This window comes from Otolemur garnettii, unplaced genomic scaffold, assembly GCF_000181295.1.
Source record: "Otolemur garnettii isolate 467f Iridium unplaced genomic scaffold, OtoGar3 scaffold00055, whole genome shotgun sequence".
NCBI classification, from domain to species: Eukaryota; Metazoa; Chordata; class Mammalia; order Primates; family Galagidae; genus Otolemur; species Otolemur garnettii.
This window is the reverse complement of record NW_003852450.1, coordinates 10,502,685-10,521,581: the sequence shown is the minus strand read 5'-3', so window position 1 is coordinate 10,521,581 and position 18,897 is coordinate 10,502,685. Positions and strand designations below refer to the sequence as shown.

At 35.8% G+C, this 18,897-nt stretch overlaps 1 protein-coding gene across 2 annotated transcripts in view; it reads left to right on the top strand.

The window, feature by feature from the left end:
• Window positions 1-1,685: 1,685 nt before the first annotated feature.
• Window positions 1,686-18,897, top strand: part of PTPRC (protein tyrosine phosphatase, receptor type C) — a 114,228-nt gene continuing 97,016 nt past the window's right edge. For both annotated transcript variants that reach the window (XM_023514560.1, XM_023514561.1), the window contains exons 1-2: window positions 1,686-1,783; window positions 1,862-1,977. In XM_023514560.1, coding sequence (XP_023370328.1) covers window positions 1,905-1,977 — 73 coding nt within the window. In that variant the 5' untranslated portion in view covers window positions 1,686-1,783; window positions 1,862-1,904. The remainder of the gene's footprint in view (window positions 1,784-1,861; window positions 1,978-18,897) is intronic.

Below are 18,897 nucleotides of genomic sequence, written 5' to 3'. Positions count from 1 at the left end.
AAAAAACAAAGGAGGATAGTAAGGTAAGTAAGGGCAGTGAGTTGGAACTCGAGTGATTGGGTTCCAGACATAACTTGTCTACTGCCGGGGTGTGAGACCTCAGACACACCATCAAACCTTTCTGAACATCATAGATAAGACAGGGATCTGGCTAAGGGTATAGTAAAAACCAGACGATGTACACAAGATGCTAAGCATCGTTATTGCACACTCTAAGAACTCCACAAATTAGCTATCATGGTAATAATCATAATAAAGTAATAATCATACTATAATCTTATTAAAATATTATTATCCAGAGTTTAAATGGTAGAGTTATTCCCCTTTTCACAAAGTGGGGATGCAAATTTGACTCTGTAGTTCATAGCAGTGAATATAAGAGTAATATAAATAAGTTTGTAAATATCAAAAGATTAATTTACTAAATTATAAAAACCCTATGATATTGCTTTCAAAACAGGAATTACAGAGTTATTGCAAGGGCTCTGTCTGTCTGTAGGTCCCCAACACATCATCTATAGTTCAAATAAACAATGACTGATACCTGTGTGCAGTTTTATTTTTATTTTTTATTTTGGGGGGAGAAAGAGTCTCACTTGGTCACCCTGGGTAGAGAGCCATGGCATCATAGCTCACAGCAATCTCAAACTCTTGGGCTCAAGCAATCCTCTTGCCTCAGCTTCCCAAGTAACTGGGACTACAGGCACCCACCCTAATGCCTGGCTTCTTTTAGAGATGGGGGTCTTGTTCTTGCTCAGGCTGGTCTCCAACTCCTGAGCTTAGGCAATCCACCTCCCTAGGCCTCCCAGAGTGCTAGGATTATAGCCATGAGCCACCACTTCTATTTTTTAAGGTATATAGATACTGTGATAATGACACCAACTTACTTAATTTATTGATACATTTATTCTAGCTTTTCACCAGTAAGCATTTTCCTACCTGATACACTTAACTAAGAAAATGTTGGGGAAGTATTGCTGTGAAAAAGAAAAAAGGTTCACTTTTATAAAAGACAACTCTTGCTTTTCATTGTTCTTCTTTCATCAATAGCACCAAGAATAGCCTAAGTCACAGAGCATTGATTTTTTGAAGTAGGATCTGCTGTAAGTGTAGTGGAAATGACATTCTGATTCCATTTCTACCCTCACAGGATATTTGTGAAAGATTTGGGGCAAAACTGTTAAGCTCCCTGAGAGCGCTTTTGCATAGGAAATGGGTTTTACTGCTAAAATTGTCATATTGCTGGGTTTTGAATGCCTTAATGGTAAATGATACTGGTTGCCAAAAATAACCAGATAGGTAGTTTGTTCATTGGCCATTTTAACAAAAATATCAGCATTTTCTACAAATGCAATTTCTGCATCACCTTGACAACCTTCCTTTCTTTATACCCGTGCTGAATCTGTTTCAGAATCTCTTAGAAGAGAAAATTATTAATTATTTTGGGAGAGAGATTTTTTTGTTGCTGTTGTTTTTTAAGGTGTAACGGATATTGTAAGGAAGTATTGTATGGATAGTTTAAAAACATCTCCTTTGAGAGGAACATCTTTTAAAAGGCTGACCAGCTTAGGGTAGTTACTTGAATTAAGGAAGTAAGATGCTATTGCACAGACTTTGAACAACTTTTTCGACTTCCTGCAAAGAGGACGCTACAGTTTTTTGGAGAAGTTAGTAAAACCGAATCTGACATCACCACTTAGCAGTTCATGCAGCTCACAAGTGGTTTGTTCTTAGGGTAACAGAGGAGGAAATTGCTCCGTGTCTGATAAGACAACAGTGAAGAGTATGCATTTATTTTTTAATTTTTGATTCAGTTTGCAGAGAAAAACTTTTGCAGAGATAACCATTATTTGCCTTTCAGAAGGACGCATGCTGTGTCTTAGGGATACGGCTCGTTTCCAGATATGACCATGTACTTGTGGCTTAAACTTCTGGCATTTGGCTTTGCCTTTCTGGACACGGAAATGTTTGGTGAAGGTAAGTACAAGGATATTAATATTTCCTTCGTTTTTTTTTTTTTTTCTCTTTGGGAGGACGATGGGTTTGAAATAGACATGAGAGCAAGTTAAATGCGTTGGTGCCTGGAAGTAAGAAGCCGCCTGTGAGATAGTCAAGGTTGCTGTGGTTCAGGGAGACACAGCTTGTTATGGGACAGAATACATTGTTTCTGTCTAAAAAGACTTAAATGATTGAGAGAGAAATCACAAGCTGAAAGGAAGACATTGTTTCGCTGTATCTTTATTTATATCTGTTCAAGAATATGAAAGCAACATTGTTACTTCATCCCCAAAGTGATGAGAATAGACACACTTATAAAAGCCTGAGGAATTTTTTTAATGACCAAATAGGAAGTTTTTATTTTTTTAAGAAAAACTGCACTATTTAAAGTCATAAGATGGCTTTGGTTTCACGTAAGCCACTCCCTCTTTTTAGACCAGAAGTTTGCTTCCTCAAATTTTGAGAGCCATTAAAATATAGTCTTGAATGTTTAGGCATATGATCATCCAAAAACATACTGAGGTATTGCACAAATTAATTTTCTACGTGTACTTGTTACAGAATATATTTTAAACCAAGTTCTAATTTCTTGCTTGGAGTGTTAGTGAAGTTTTGCTTTGGAAATTCTTGTGGGCCACCACCCTTCCTGGGTGATGGGTAAATACGATCGCTTTTAAGAGACAAAAATCTTTAAAGTCTTGAGAATCATGCAAATGCTGTGTTCTGTAGGGAAATGTAATTAATTGGACTTTGGGTACTTAAGTTTGAAATCTTTATATGCTTGGGGTCTATTATTCAATGGATAATTTTTGAACAGTATCAGTTTGGATTGTGAGTACATCTTGGTAGATTATGAAATGTAACTAATAAGTTGATATATAATATTCCTCTTTATGATACGGTAAATAAAAGCTATTTTTATTATTAAAAGGATATTAAAAATATTTTTTTTTGTAGGGATTCCAAAAACTTAAAAAAAAAAACCTATTTTTTAAAATACTGCTTATTGAAATTCACTTTGAAATTTTTTTTTTATTTTTTGACTTTTTAACCAGTCTCCTCTGAAAAGCAGAACAGTAGTTACCTACTGAGCATGTTACATTGTCAATTTATATTTTGGGTGATCTAGGATAGTGGAAAGCACAACAGCACAAGATTTATTGTTGTGTTGTTGCCATTATTTTCTTGTTGAAAAGATAAATTTTAAGAATCTATATAGGTGTAATATGGCCTGGTACAAACAATGTTGCCCAGTCATCTCTATAAAAAATTACATCATCATCAAAATTAAAAATTGTAATTAAAATTAAAAATTAAAAAGAATAAATTAAAAACCGTATTTTTAATATGGTGGCATATATATTTGTGTGTTTTATGATAAATCAGCATATTTTCATTAAAACTTTGTACTCAGGATATTGAAAAGCATTTCTAAGTGAGTATAAATATTGCTGAAACATTTTGTGGGCCACCGTGCCAATCACTATGAAAATTTAAACTTAATCTAATACAGGATTTTTACCATAAGAAACATCTTGAAATTTGTAATCTAAATAAGAGTATAATAGGACCTAGAATCCATTAAATCAATTTTGTTAAATAATTTATACTGCAAATAAATGGACAGATATATGTAGATTTATTTTGAGAAAAACGAGATTTATCTTCAATTGCTCACATAAATAGCAAGAGCAAATATTTTTCTAGAAGGCCTTTATAGTCTTTCTGAAAGGTATACTTATTTGTGGAGAATCATATGTATACATAATAATTTGCATCTGCAAACATTGTTTTGTACTGTTTTGTCATGCATTGTGTAATTTGGAAAGTGCTTAATGCTTTAAATTATATGTTTTTCTTTATTAGCAACATGTGAGTTAAATTCTATGTTTTGTCTTAAAATCTCAAAGTTTAGTATCTACAGGAAATATAGACTTCGGGGCAGAAAATTGATTGTATATTCTAAAGGTATAAAGAAATGGAGCCAAATGTTGAGCAATACCAATCTGTGCACAATTCAGATATTTTATTAAATCTCTGAACTGCACGTGCAGACAGGGCCAAACTTAAGTTTGGCCAAGGCAACAACAACTCTGGGGTCCGTTTTACACAGAAGTTCCCAATCTCCTTGCTCTGTGGCTCTCTGTATGACAACGGGAACCAAAACTTCATTTAAAATTTCTAAATAAGTCTAGGGGTAATGAGGGTTTTGAGAATGAAAGTCTGAGCGAGCATCCTCTGGTTCTAACAGAGGTGTAATGCCAGGCAAACCTGCCCCTCCAGAGCAGAACAGTTAAGAGCTGTTCATAGTGCTATATGACTATGCAGTGAGTTCTGTTATGAGTCACAACAGTTAAGGCTCATTTCCTGCACATAATTCTTCATTTTTTCCATCTGCATTAAAATATATATCTATGTTGCATGTTACAAACATGTACCATGCCTTGCACATCACAGGTGTTTATTGCAAAGTAGTGATGGACTTAGATAAGCAATTCTAAGTCCTAAATATAAAGATTTGGGGATGTACTGCCTATGGTTTGATTTTAATAAAATATTTTCCACTGAAAACCTGCCTGTGACCCTTCTCAGTGGTAGAGTTTGAAGTGCCTTTTGTTAGAGGAAGTAAGGTGAGGTGAAGGGTCTAGATTTCCTTTTCCTCTTTTTTCTCTCTGTCACTAAGCACAGGGGCAGAGTGGTTAGTTTGAGCTCTGCTCTGTCTCTGTTCCGGTCTATTTGCTATCCTTTCACCAGTGACAACTAACTAGTGTAGGAACACAGGTGTTTCAACATTGTTTGTATACACAGATAAATAGATACACACGCATATTAGTTATATGTCTGTGCATTAGAGATGCTAGTTATTATCTATCTATCTGTCTATATCTCTATTTCTATCCATCCGTCTGCTAGTTCTCTTTATTTGTCTACCTTTTAAATATTGGGTTTTTATGGGCTTCAGTCTTTGGCCAATTATTCTTATTTTCTCCACTTGGATGTCTTGATGCCTACTATGCCCTGGGGATTCTGATTCTTCATCTCTATGCTCATTTATCAGAAGCACGGAACTTACCACCTTTTCGAAATTCAAACATTTAAAATGCTCCCTAAGTCCTGGAATTTTTGTTTTGAATAATATCTACAACCTTTTTCTTCATCTAACGTTCCATTGTCATCATCCTAGTTCATGGTTTTGTTATTTTTCATCTGTAAAATTTAATAGTTTGGGGGCAGCACCTGTGGCTCAGTGGGTAGGGCGCTGGCCCCGTATACTGAGGATGGTGGGTTCGAACCCTGTCCTGGCCAAACTGCAAGGAAAAAATAGCCAGGCGTTCTGGTGGGCACCTATAGTCCCAGCTACTTGGGAGGCTGGGGCAAGACAATCACTTAAGCCCAGGAGTTGGAGGTTGCTGTGAGCTGTGATGCCATGGCACTCTACCGAGGGTGATAAAGTGAGACTCTGTCTCTTTACAAAAAGAAAAAAAAATTGTAATAGTTTTCTAATCAGTCTGGTCTCATTCCATATACACACACACACACACACATATATATATATATATATGTATATGTACAGCTTAAAAAATAAAATTAAAAGGGGAAAATCTGATATGAGAGCATTGCCTTTGGTATAAGTTTTAATCCTCTTGCCAGAGCAAATGCATGCACTGCCAAGCTGGGATCTAGGCCTGGAGCTGAGCAAGGAGCTTTCTTTTCTTTTTCTCTTATGTTTGATTAAAAGAGAATAAGCAGGGGGTAGTTTCAACACCCAGTCCCTCTATACTTTCTTAATGCCTTTAAGGCTCTGGCCAATTCCTATCTCAGCTCTGACACTCTCTTTTGTGACTCTTGCCCCCAAATAGCTCCAGTGAAATTGTTATACTTTTCTGTCACCTTCTCTTGGCATTTTTCGGGTGCTATTTCGCGTTGTTATTGTTGTTGTAAGGATAATGATGATGCCGATGCTGAGGTACACATCAGTGGATTTGCTGCCATAGTGGCCTTCGCGGAAGCAGAAACCACGTCTGAAACCCTTTTGTATCTCCTCTACCTGATTTCTTATCAGGCACTGAATAAATAATGGCATTTTTAAATTATAAAACTGCAGCTTATGTGACGAAGGAGAAGAGGAGGAGAAAATTTCAGAAAGGAAAGCCAACATGAGGGAGAATATGAAACCAAAAAATCCGCCAGGGGCAAAATGGAAGGGAGAAGGTGGTAGAAGAACATTGTCAGGATTGAATAACTTAATTTGGGGTCTAGATGTTTCCAGGCTTTGTCCTCTTCGGGGTTATTTTCTTCTTTCATTTCCTTTCTCACCTCTTACCTGGAAGGATCCTACTGACTTCTTAAAAATCCATACGAGAGATGAGAGAGAATGTTGTCTCTAGATTTTCCTTGACCAGCTCTTTGGAAAATGTTATTAATATCAAAGGTTGGAGGTAGGGATGATAGGGGTGGGTGTTTTATTCTTCAAATACAATTGCCCGCAGGAGGAAAAGTAAGGAAGGAGAAGGGAAATTTCTATCTAGCTGAAGGAATAACAAAGAAAATCAAGTCTGGCCCTTGCAGGTGCTGGTTTGAGTACTGATGCTAGGGTTCGGGGTCGATGGAATATGGCACACCCCAGGCATTACACTGCATGCACACAGATATTTTGAAAATCTAACATTTTGAGTGTTTGCAGAGGGCTGGGAATCACTTCTTAGAACATAGTGTGAAGACGAATATCAATCTGAGTACGGAGAGGCAGGGATTTGTAGCCAGGTTGACTCATTTCGTTGGTAAAGACACAGTGTTCGTGAAGGTGAGGTTTTATGTTCAGGCCATGCATCTGTAAGTGAGCTCGGGGGAAAGAAAGAAAGCGTTCATCACCACAGACTTTTGATTTTTTTCCAGGCATCTTATCATTTTCCAAGACTTACACAAGGGAAAATTGGAATAGAAATGTAACTTAATCTCAATTTTTAAACTTAATTTTTGTAAATATCTTTGTCAGTACTGGACACCCAACTCCCTGTCAGTTGCCTGTTACCAAAAGATCAGTGCTATGACTTTGCGTACATAGAACTCTTCAAGGAATGGAAAAGGAAAATATAAATTATCACATGCTATTCATTTAACTATATAATGTGATGTCTATTTCTATATAATACTTAAATATATAAAAATAAAGATTATGGTAATCATCGAATTTTGTGTGCATGGCCTTAGCCTCTATTTAGATTAGAAAATATCTAATATATTCTAATATATTATATATTCTAATATAATCTAAAGATTTTATTGCCTAAAATCTTTATGTCAATCCGAATTCCTGTCTATATGTCAATGTGCTACTTCAATTTTGGTCTGTAAAAGAGTGTAGGGAATGACTGCTGTATTCAGGGAATTGCGTGTTTAAGAATCACCACAAAAGATAATGAAAGAAACAAAAACTTCTCTGCTTTTTCATCCAGAACTCACATAAATAAACATGCAGTCAATGTTAGTGAAATAAACAAGCATCTTCTCTGCTCATTTATAGTTCCTACAGTTGATTCACTTCTGAAATGATAATCAGCAAAATTATCATTGATTTTATTAGATTCTTTACTAAAGACCCAAGATTAAATAAACATTGACATATTCTTTTGTCTTTAGCCATATAATATTTCAAGATTACGCATTTATTTCCTGCTGAAATGAGACAGGTATCTGAAAGGGAAGCGCTAGCTCTCTCAAACGTCCATTTCTCCTTCATCTTTCCTGCATTGTAGTAATGTAATCATGACACAGTCATACTAAAGCATAAATACCACTATTCATATATTTAAAAAATTACTTTCCAAACTGATCTGCCAGTGCTGGAGTAGAAGGCCAGAGCTGAGGACAGGTCAGCATCACACACACATGTTTTGGGCTATGAACCGCTGGTTCAGTGGACCTAATGAAAATCACTGATAGGCAAGAAGAAAGTCTCTGCATTTTAAATGTAAAAATGTGTCCTGTTATTCAAGAAAATAGAGAAACCTACGTACATAGAAGTGATGCTAAGAAATGATATCAAAAGGACAACATGACAGCAATACAGTGTGGCCACTATATTTTAAGTATTTCTACTTGCAGAAAAAGACAATAATTTGTTTCCAGATACAAAATTAAGCACAATCAGAAACGAGGCAGAAGCCATTCCAAGTTGGAGCATGTCATGGCATCCGGAGTAAGGAAAATGTTCACAGCCTAACTCTATGAGTTGCAGGATGTAGAGCCGTTCTTTTTTATCTTTGTGACAGTTTCCTCATCCGTAAAGTGCTATAAGCATTGAAAGTGATGCTATTTGTGAAAATGCTTTGAAAACTATAAGACATTCTGCAAAGTTGTATTTTTTTGTATGTGTGATCTCGTGAAACCACAGCATGTAGCTCTTTAGCATTAAGCATGATTCCAAATTATATCTCATTCTTTGAGATACCGTGAAGAGCTGAAGGAATAGTTTAAGGTCACGTGACAGGGAAACAAACTCCGACAGATCTTTCAATCATTTTAACTTTGAATCCCTTATTTCAGGGATTTTCAGGCTACTCTGGACTACATTCTATTTGTGTGTGTGTGTTTTGTTTGTCTGTTAGTTTTTAGCAGGCCGGGGCTGGGTTCAAACCCACCAGCCCTGGTGCATGTGGCCAACACCCCACCCACTGAGCTATGGGCACAGCCTAGACTGCATTCTAAATGGTTTGTAAATCCATTGCCTCCTACAACTCTTCGCTAGGGATTCTTACCATTTCTTATAACACAGCTAAAAGTCTTGGCTCCCTTCAGTCTCTGCTGCACGCCTGCCATTACCAGAATAGTCCTTGTAAAATGCAAAACCCACCTTTGTAGATGGCCCCTTTAATGTCTCCCCATTGTGCAGAGAACACTCTGCTCCCTTGATTTTGATACCAAGGATGTTTTAGCTCAACTCTTATAAAAATAAACACTTGATTAGCATATACCAACATTTATGAGTTTTCATGGGAGACAAATTTTGCAGAAAAAGAATCCATTATGTAAATTTTATTCCCTGAGTATTTTATAAATCGCAGTCAATTTTTATTTTTTATTTTACTGAATTAATGTTCAACAGCATCACTTTCATTTAATATTTGCAAAATCTATTTGATTTATGAATCAAATTTACATGCATCAAATTTTACTGATTGTAGCTTGTGCCTCTGGGAAATATCCTTTGCGGAAATCATTTTTTTAAGTGTAATTTTTCTTGTCAAACAATACAGATCTAAATTTTCCAAAGCATTGTAATTCTTCTTTTTGTCCAGAAACATTTCCTCTGTGTAGTTACTGGCAGTTAAAAGTAATTTTCCTTGACATTTCAATGCTACGTAAAATGTAATTTATGAGATATAATTTATGTAATATAATTTTCACTTGTGTCAGACTTTGGGCAGTATTAGCCATTCTCAAATTAATGTTTTGTTGAAATTTCAATTGGGAATAATCATTTTGAGATTTAGAGCTCTTTCATCTAGAATTATTTTGAGATTTTAAGACAGTTTTAATTATTTGCTAGGTAGCCAATGGGAACTTTAGAAACACTACTAGGACTGGTTTGTGGTCTAAAATTATCATATCTGAATTCTCTTTCCTTTGTGGGATATTCTTCTAATTAACCTACATACCTTGTGTTAACTTTTTATCCATTAATGGGACAAAAGTAAAGAGAAGAATCAAGATGACAATTTAAAATGTTCTCAGAGTAAAAGGGTGAGTGGGGAAAGTGTCTAATTATCCTCCTTTGGTCTGTGACAGCATTCAGCATTGCACATGCAATTCTAATTGAATCCCTTCAAACCTCTCTGGCTTTATCTATAACCACCTTGGGAACTATACTATAGACCCTTGTAGTAACTTTCACTTTCCTAAGAATATAATATATTCCTGTCTCCTAACTGTTGACCATGCTGTTTGCTTTTTTTTTTTTTTTTTGCCCCTCCACATCTTTTTTTCCCACTGGGAAAATTATAATTGCTTTTCAAAATTTAGTCCAAAGATCACATCTTCTGGGCAGCCCTCTGTATGTCCCTTGCTCTTCTACCCCTTTCCCCCTGAATGGTGGCTCTTTTGCTGTGATGATCCTGTGCTGTGACGGATGATGTGAATAACCCTCTTGGCACTCTCTTTCCTTGGCTTCCACGGTAGCTGGTAAGGTCAGTAGGTTACCACTGGGTCTCTGCTGGTTTACCAGGGCCCGCAGGTGCTCAGTGATAGTTTGCTGAATGAATGGATGGCAACCACCACCCTCTGTTAGAAAAGCACTTAATGATTCCATCCTTTTGTTGTTGTCATTTAAGTGAATTATTCATGGGAATATTTTTTTTATATGGAAAATACCAGGAAATAGGAGAGAGAAGAAATTGCTTAGAGTCCTTGCTAACATTTTGGATTTTTTTTCCTCCCTCTTTTGATCACATGCTGTGTATAAAATTGCATATTCTGATTGCTCTCTAAGTAAATCATGACTTAGAATCATGGCAACTGGAGAAATACAGAAATGAGTAAATAGGCATACAAAAATCTCACAGATTCTTACTAGGCAAGCCCTAAAAAGTTTCTTTACTTGATCAGGCCAAATAAATCTATTCATTTATTTATTAATTTATTAATCCATCTGATGAACAACTACTGCTGTGAGTGTTTTCCCTGAACTCCTGGCTGGGCATCCCATATTCAATGACTATGTTCACGAAGACTAGAATCTCTCTGTGGCAGTGGCTGCTTGGAAGTGGGTTTTAAATCCTCCTAAATCTCCATCAGCATTCCAGAATTTACTCCCCAAGGTAATAATATACTTTGCCACAGATAATTATTGAGTTGTCGATCTTTTTTAAATTATAAATTTAAAGATCACTATTTCAATAACTCTGTATGATATACTAAGTAAAAATTCTATTGTCACAAGACTACCTCCAGGCCAGGTTTTCTCTGCAGACTTTTCAATTATAGACACTTTGGAACTGCCACTAAGTTGTATAAAATTATTATTATTAGTTATTCAAAAAAAAATAAAGGTGATCGATGCAAACAGGGCTTTGACAATAGTTTTAATTTATTTTGTCTTGTTTTGTGATTTATTCTGGATATAAGATATTTATTTGAAGAGGAAAAGTTAAAACATACACGAATACATACTACACAAACAAATCCTTAGTTCTTTTATTGGTGGTCTTCAGAGAAATTTCCCAAGGTCATCATCTACTAACAAGTGGGGGCTGGGATGAGTTGAGGGCTGGAGTTCCTGGGTCGGTTTCTAGGTCTGTTACTTTTCCACTGGTTAATCAATCTTCTCAGCAGGTAGGTAGTTGAAGACATGACTAGATGATGGTGGGCAAATCACAGCAGGACTTAAAGGGAGATGGTAGTTTCTCAGGTGTCGTTTGTAGGAGCTCATTTACTACGTATATGAACCATTATGCACTGAGCCTCTTCCTTATCTTTAGCAAGGTCTAATTCACTTAAGGTCATCTGTCTTTTACAAAAGGCAAAAAGACTTCTTTGACCGATTAATATGTCTTTCCTATGAATGCTGATGCCACACAAATAACACAGATGTGATGTGTTACAATCATCTTGAAAAAGAATTTAATGCAGTACAGGACTAAGTCTGTCTTGAGGTGAGTGATATGATGGAAAGAATGGATTTTCCCCCACCTAATTTGTTTTTGATATTACATAAAGTGAAAGACATTAAATAATTCACCAAAGTAATCTAGATTTTTTTGTTTTTGATGTGCAAGGGAAGTAATTTGACCTTTGTTAAGCACTTTGATCATGGAAAACACATGAGGTTTTCATCTTATTCCAGGAAGTATAGACACCAGATAATCTTTTCATAGTCATCCAAGAAGCATTTTAAATGAATCAATTAAATCTTTCTTATACTTTTTTTAATTCCTGAGACAAGTTAGCTATAACTTCGGGGGGAAAAAAGTTTATGGTCTAGTTAATATGATAAATGTAGATGTTCAATCAGATCATTTGGGTCAAATATTCTATTTTGACTTTGTAGACTTAGATTCCCAGTTGGCTAAATAAGATTTTAGCTTCCACCTCATAAGCTCTATTTCTCCTTTTCAATGATCCATGTTCTTATTTTCTGAATTTACTTATTGATACCTTAGGTATGATTAAGGTAAACCTGGGCTAAGAAAAAATAAGTGAAACAGCAGCTATTACTTGAAATTTTGAGTATGAGAGGAAGCAAGATATGACAGAAAAGGGCAAAAAAAGGATGAAAGTAACTTAAAAGGGATGGTGCTAGAAGTGTTGATTCAGACAAGCTGTCCTTTCATTTATTTATTTATTTATTTATTTATTTATTTATTTTGAGACAGAGTCTCAAGCTCTCACCCTGCGTAGAGTGCTGTGGCATCACAGCTCACAGCAACCTCTAGCTCTTGGGCTTAAGTGATTCTATTGCCTCAGCCTCCCAAGTAGCTGGGATTACAGGTGCCCACCACAATGCCCAGCTATTTTTTGGTTGTAGTTGTCATTGTTATTTGGCAGCCATGGGCTATATTCGAACCCACCAGCTCTGGTGTATGTGGCTGGCACCTTAGCTGCTTGAGCTATAGGCACTGGCCCAAGCTATCCTTTGAAAGTATGTATGATGTCTTTGAAATCTTGCCTGGATTCCACTGTAAGTCTACCGGTCATGAAACACGGGGGAAATTACTATTAACAGCCTCTGTTCCTCATCTGTAAAATGGGAATAATGGCAAGAGTTATTAAATGAGATGATATACATGGCATTCATTGATTTACTAGTTGTTTATAGAGCCCCTTACTTTGTGCCAAGAACTATTCTAAGTGCTGATACAGTAGTAAATAAATCAGAAAAGATAACTGTTTTCATGAAATTTACATTCTAGCAAGGACAGATAGAAAAACAAGAAAATGAATAAATAATGGAGACAACTTCAGATATAGACAAGCACTGTGAAGAAACTTTGTGTGATATGGTGGAGAGAGGGCAGATTCAGGGGCAAATGCACCTTCAGACAGAGTGGTCAGGGAAGGCCTTTTTGAAACAGCATCATTCTGTTGGCTGATAAGAACACAGACACCCATATGGAGAGGACCAGGGAGGAGACTAGCCCCAGGGCAAAAGCAAACACATGGGTGCATCCAGGACACAGAAGGATCCAGGGTCTGTGGCGTATGAGTAAAAACTGAGTGGTGGGGTGAGACGGGAAAGGTAAGAAGGAAAGTCTTGTAGGACCTTGTTGGAAATGGAAAGGATTTGAATTTTACCCTAAGTTAAGGTGACTAGATTTTAACATTGGTAAAGCGGGACGCCATTGACAGGGGGTGGGATGGGGGGATGTTTTAATTAAAAATTTGGTCTATGTGGAGCAACAAAAATTTTCATAGAATGCAAAAATAGTCCTGTAATATATATATTTTTAATTTCAACATAAGTACAATTTACAAATATAATACATTAAAAAAAATTATGTATAGGGTGGTGCCTGTGGCTTAAAGGAATAGGGCACCAGACTGGTTGACCTTGTCCAGGAGGGGAGTAGGGAGTTTACATTAGCCTTTTCATTTCCAAATGAAGTTACATTAACCTCTTCATTCCCAAATGGAGTTACATTAACCTCTTCATTCCCAAATGGAGTTACATTAACCTTTTCAGCAGCTGACATATATTCCCTTGCCATTGTCTCGCCATTTCCTAGTATGTCATGCAGTCTTTCCAGAAATCGGGGTTTTTTAAAAATGCCATGGGACTCAGGACAAATTGTTAAAAAGCGGGACGTCTGGTCACCTTACTTAAGTGTAATGGGAAGAAGCCATTTGGAATTTTTAGTAGAGAATAACCTAATCTTATTTTCATATTAAAGAGACTGCTCTGGCTGCTATATAGAGAATAGCTGGGAAGTGAGGCACATCCTGAACCCAGCACGGAGGCAACTGAATTGCAGGGAGGAAGGGATTGGTGATTTGGACCAAGTGTTGGCAGTCAAGTGGGAAAAGGAGGAATTTACATGGCATCAAGAATAGTTGCTGCATGAAAGGGACAAAGAAGCTACAGAGAGTGATTGGTAGTGACCCCTCCCCACCCCCCACTGCATTCCCCCTACCCAGCCATGAGCACCAGGGATGGGAAAGAGCCAAGTCAGGTGCAAACAATCAAGAGTTCTGCTTTGCTCCTTACTAAGGTCTGAATTTTCATTAGACAGTAGAGATGTCCAGAGATAAGAGTCTGAGGCTCTTTAGATGGCTCTTGACCGGAAACATAAATTTAAGAGACATTGTGTTCAGATGAAAATTTAAAGCTAAAAGACTGGATGTGATAGTGTAAAAAGAAGTATTTAGTTGGAGAAGACCAGAGGACCTATTTCCAAACCCTGGAAACTTCATATAAGGAAGGGTTGTAAGGAGGGGTTTGGAAAAGAAAGTGAGTGAGTAGCTAGTAAGAGCAGAAATATATCTTGCCTTGGAGAATTCAGTAAATTTCATATAAAAACCCCAATTCATGTCTCCTCTTAAAAGGTTCATCATAAACATCCAACGAATCTCCTCATTTAACTTTACTATTATTTGAAAAGTGATTATGAAGGAATTTATAATTAGGAAGAATTAAATATCTTCTACTAATATATCCCTTGCTAGCTTAGCTATTAAAAAAAGAGAGTGGTACAACTTAGCATAATTTGTTTTTTTTTTATTAAATCATAAACACATAGATCATGTATACATAGCTGCCTTTATGGGGCACGATATGCTGATTTCATATACAATTAGGAACACTTACATCAAACTAGTTAATATAGCCTTTACCTCATTTACTTAATTATTGTGTTAAGACATTTATACTCTGTGCTGAATAGATTTGATATGTACCCTTGCACTATGAACCATAGGAGGAATAGTCCCACCATTTACCCTCCTCCATTGAATCCCCCCCATAATTTGTTTTAAGAGACTAAAGAATTAGATATTTTAATTAAATTGTCTCAAAAAGGTAATGCTCTGTTGAGTCACTCAGCAGCATTTATATTGCTGCCATGCATACTGATAAAACATTGAAAAATACTATTTAAGCCAATACTTAGGTTGATGGTGTGTGTGTGTGTGTGTGTGTGTGTGTATGTTTACAGAAAGCTTGTTAGTAAACCAAATTTTAAATGTTCCATTACTTTGAGAAATTTGAAAACTAACTGGTTACCATTTTCGCAGATATTAGATAGAATCCAATATCCTTGAAAAATTTTATCTCTGGCTTGGCAGGTTTTCTTAAAACAGATTTTTTTAGAGCAACCTATTTTTGTTATAATTGGTAGTTAGCTTAGAAGAAAAAGTTGGCTAATAGGGAAAATAGTGTTTACTGTGTGCCAAGCACTATTCTCAACATTTTCCCAATGTTGTCTCCTTTAACTTTAGTACACAAATCATTTTAAAGCCTAGCTTATGTTTGTCTTTAACATAAGTAAATTTGTGAATTATCTTTCCAGATATCTACCACAAAATTTACTGAGTATCATATCCTAAAAGGGAATAGTTCAATTTAATTTTTCTTACTCTAATTTTAAGTACACTACTAACATTGAGAAAGAAGGGATTGAGAAAGGGAAGTCACACTGAGTGTCGTGAGTCTGGCACTTTCTCAGGTCCTTTAAGTCAGCTTTTGATTTGCTTCTACATTTTGTTTTTAATTCTTCCGATAAATTTTTTTAATTAAATCATAGCTGTGTACATAAATGCAATCATGGGGTACAGTATGGTATTTTCATATACAATTTGAAATATTTTCATCAAACTGGTTAACATAGCCTTTATGTCATTTTCTTAGTTATTGTGTTAAGACGTTTATATTCTACTTAGAGAAAGATTCACATGTACCCTCATAAGATGAACCATAGGCATGGTCCCGCCAATCACCCTCCCTCTACTCATCCTCCCCCCACGTTCCTTTTGGAAAGACATCTGGAGAACACTTAGAGAACTAAAAATAGACCTGCAATTTGATCCTATAATTCCTCTACTAGATATATATCCAGAAGACCAAAAATCACACTACAACAAAGATATTTGTTCCAGAATGCTTATTGCAGCCCAATTCATAATTCTTCAGATAATTAACTGAATGTATAGATCGTACTTGGTTCCTAGTTTTACTAGGGGAAACAGAATCATGGTTAAACCAAATGAGTAAGTAATCTGAATATTATTGATACTTTTTTGGTAATATGATATTTTGCTTAAGTTGTAAAATGGGCACATCAGATAATTTGGCAGTAAACTCTGATCTCACTGATGACATTATACTGAAAAAGCTCCGCACAGGAGAAAGTTTTGTGGCTTTCTCTTTCTGCTTCTCCTTAAGTTTTAATTTTCTGACAGATAGAAAGCAGACATTTAAGCACAACTACTTAATCTTCATTTGAAAGAATAAAGAGAGGAGAACTAGAATGAGGGAGGAAGGGAAGACAGAGATTGAAAGGGCACCTACGTAATATAAGCAACATGTATGCGTGTGAGAAATAGATGCTTGTGCATGTAGGCACCATCCTATGAGCATCAGAAAGTATCATTTACTACAAAGCAGAAAAATCCAGTTGTATGTAAGTGATAGGGAGACAAAAGCCTGGCCAACCTCAGTAATCAGAGGTTAGCTCAATTGTGTCAACCAGGGCCACTGATTTTTGGCCTATTGTTTCAATTATGAAAGTTTGAATGCAAGAAATAACATTCCTTCTAGCTGAATGGCCATGTTAGAACAGATGGAACCCAGGAGTCCATTTAAGATGAGGTTCAAGAAAGGAGGGGTGGGTCCCTGCACCAAGGAAGATGAAAGGAGGTACTTTCAGGGTGACCTAAAAGAGAAAATCACCAAAGCCTTTGAAATCAAAGATTTTCCCTTTTCTAAGACTAGAAGGTGGTGGTATGTTGAGGGCAGCGAGAAGGTACAGATGAAAGAACTATTGGGAATGGCGCGGGAGAGATCAAAGGCGAGCGGAACCGCCACATTCCGGAAGAGGAGCCAATCAGATACCATGTAAGGAGCACTTCAAAGATGGGAGAGTAAGAATAATAAAAATACCTTCAGTTGTCAGATGTAAACTGTGTGCCAGTTTTGTCACGTTCTATTCTTAGGAACATTGTAAAACCCGAAGATATTTTCTATGAATATCAATTTACCTATACACATTGTCCCATCTATCTTAATTAGTTTTCAAAAAGAAAAAGGGACATTATGCTCAAAGAATCCAAAATGACTTTTTTTGTTATCCTTAATAAAGTGTGTTTTCTTCAACTAAATTTTAACATTTGCGTTTTGAAGTATAGAGTGGTTATAGAAAAGAAATGTACAAGCACTTCATAAACTGTAATGAAATGAAATAATAAAAAGAGTTGTAAAATTATTTAAGCAGTTAGAAAGCCACAAAAGTGCAGAAATTCTGTGATTACTATTATAATTAGTAATAAAGTAGTCCATAACTGTTACTATTATAATTAGTAAAATTCTGTTATTAGTAAAATAATTCTGTTATTGGTAAAATTCTGAATTAGTAAAATTCTGTTATTATGATTAGTAATAACAGTGTTTTTTCACTTTGAGAGTTAGAATAATAGTTGAAATCTTGATTTAATAAACAAAAAGTGGTTCATATATTATATTATAAATCAAAATACAGAAGTGTGGCATAGTGTCAAAGACTCCAACTATTATATTTAATCTGTTCTGCAATAGACCACAGAAAAAAAGAAAAAATTAATAGAAGCCATAAAGTCCTGGTTTGTCATAGTTATGGAAAAAATGCTTATCATGGATCTATATTTTGATAGAGCACCCCACATATTTAAAACAAAATATTTATATGAAGGTGTTTGTGGGAAAAATATGCTTTTCATTATAATTCATCCATTATCCCATTCCATATTTGACATAGGAAATATTATTCTATTGTAAAATAAAAGTAAAACATTATTCATCTAAGAATCCATTTGTTCATGAATTTTCTCAGAAGTAACATATCTCTAAGATATCAGAGATTATAACTTGCCTTTTCTCTAGGCCTCTGTTTTATGAGCTGAACATCTGGATTTGATGGGCAAGAAAACATTTCCTTCCTCTGGCTTTCCTAATAATCCTCTCTTACAGATATGCTTCATGTTAATAAAATTGATATGATTTTAATACCTACTGTTTTAACATGCAATGAATTATGGAATTTTCAGTGGCTTTTAAAATTAAATATATTTTACATTCTTTAGAAAAACAATATTAAGAGCCACTCTGAAATGCATCAGAGCCACAGATGTTTTTCTTTAGAGTGTTAATTGATTTAAGGTCCATCGAAATGTTGTTAAAAAACCTCCAGAGGTTGACAATAAGAATGGCACATGGGTCAGATTAAAATTCTTTCTGTACAAAAGAATTTAAAAATATATACCTTATTTTTCTCTGATTAAAAAAATTAGCTAGTGGATTGAAACCACAGTGTAATATTTAAGATTTTATTCTCTTGTTTTATAAGGAAAAAGCAATTTAAAATTAGGGATTCCATGGTACCCCAAATAGTTATGTATACAGATTACAAGTACTAGATTTGTTTTTAGTGAAGACAGGGCAATGATATATTTTCCCCATGTATGTGTTGTACTGTTTTATAGGCAATTAGTATGCTAAACTCATCAATCAACAAAATACAACATGTAACAAGTGACTTTGGTCCCTCCCTCCCCCTAAATACATTTCAGCTACCTTATTTAAGTCTGCCATCTTCCTTCCCCCACTCCCCCACAGTTTTTGGCTGGGGCTGGGTTTGAACCTACCACCTCTGGCATATGAAGCCGGCACCCTGCTCCTTTGAGCCACAGGTGGAGCCCAACATGCCATCTTTTTTTTTT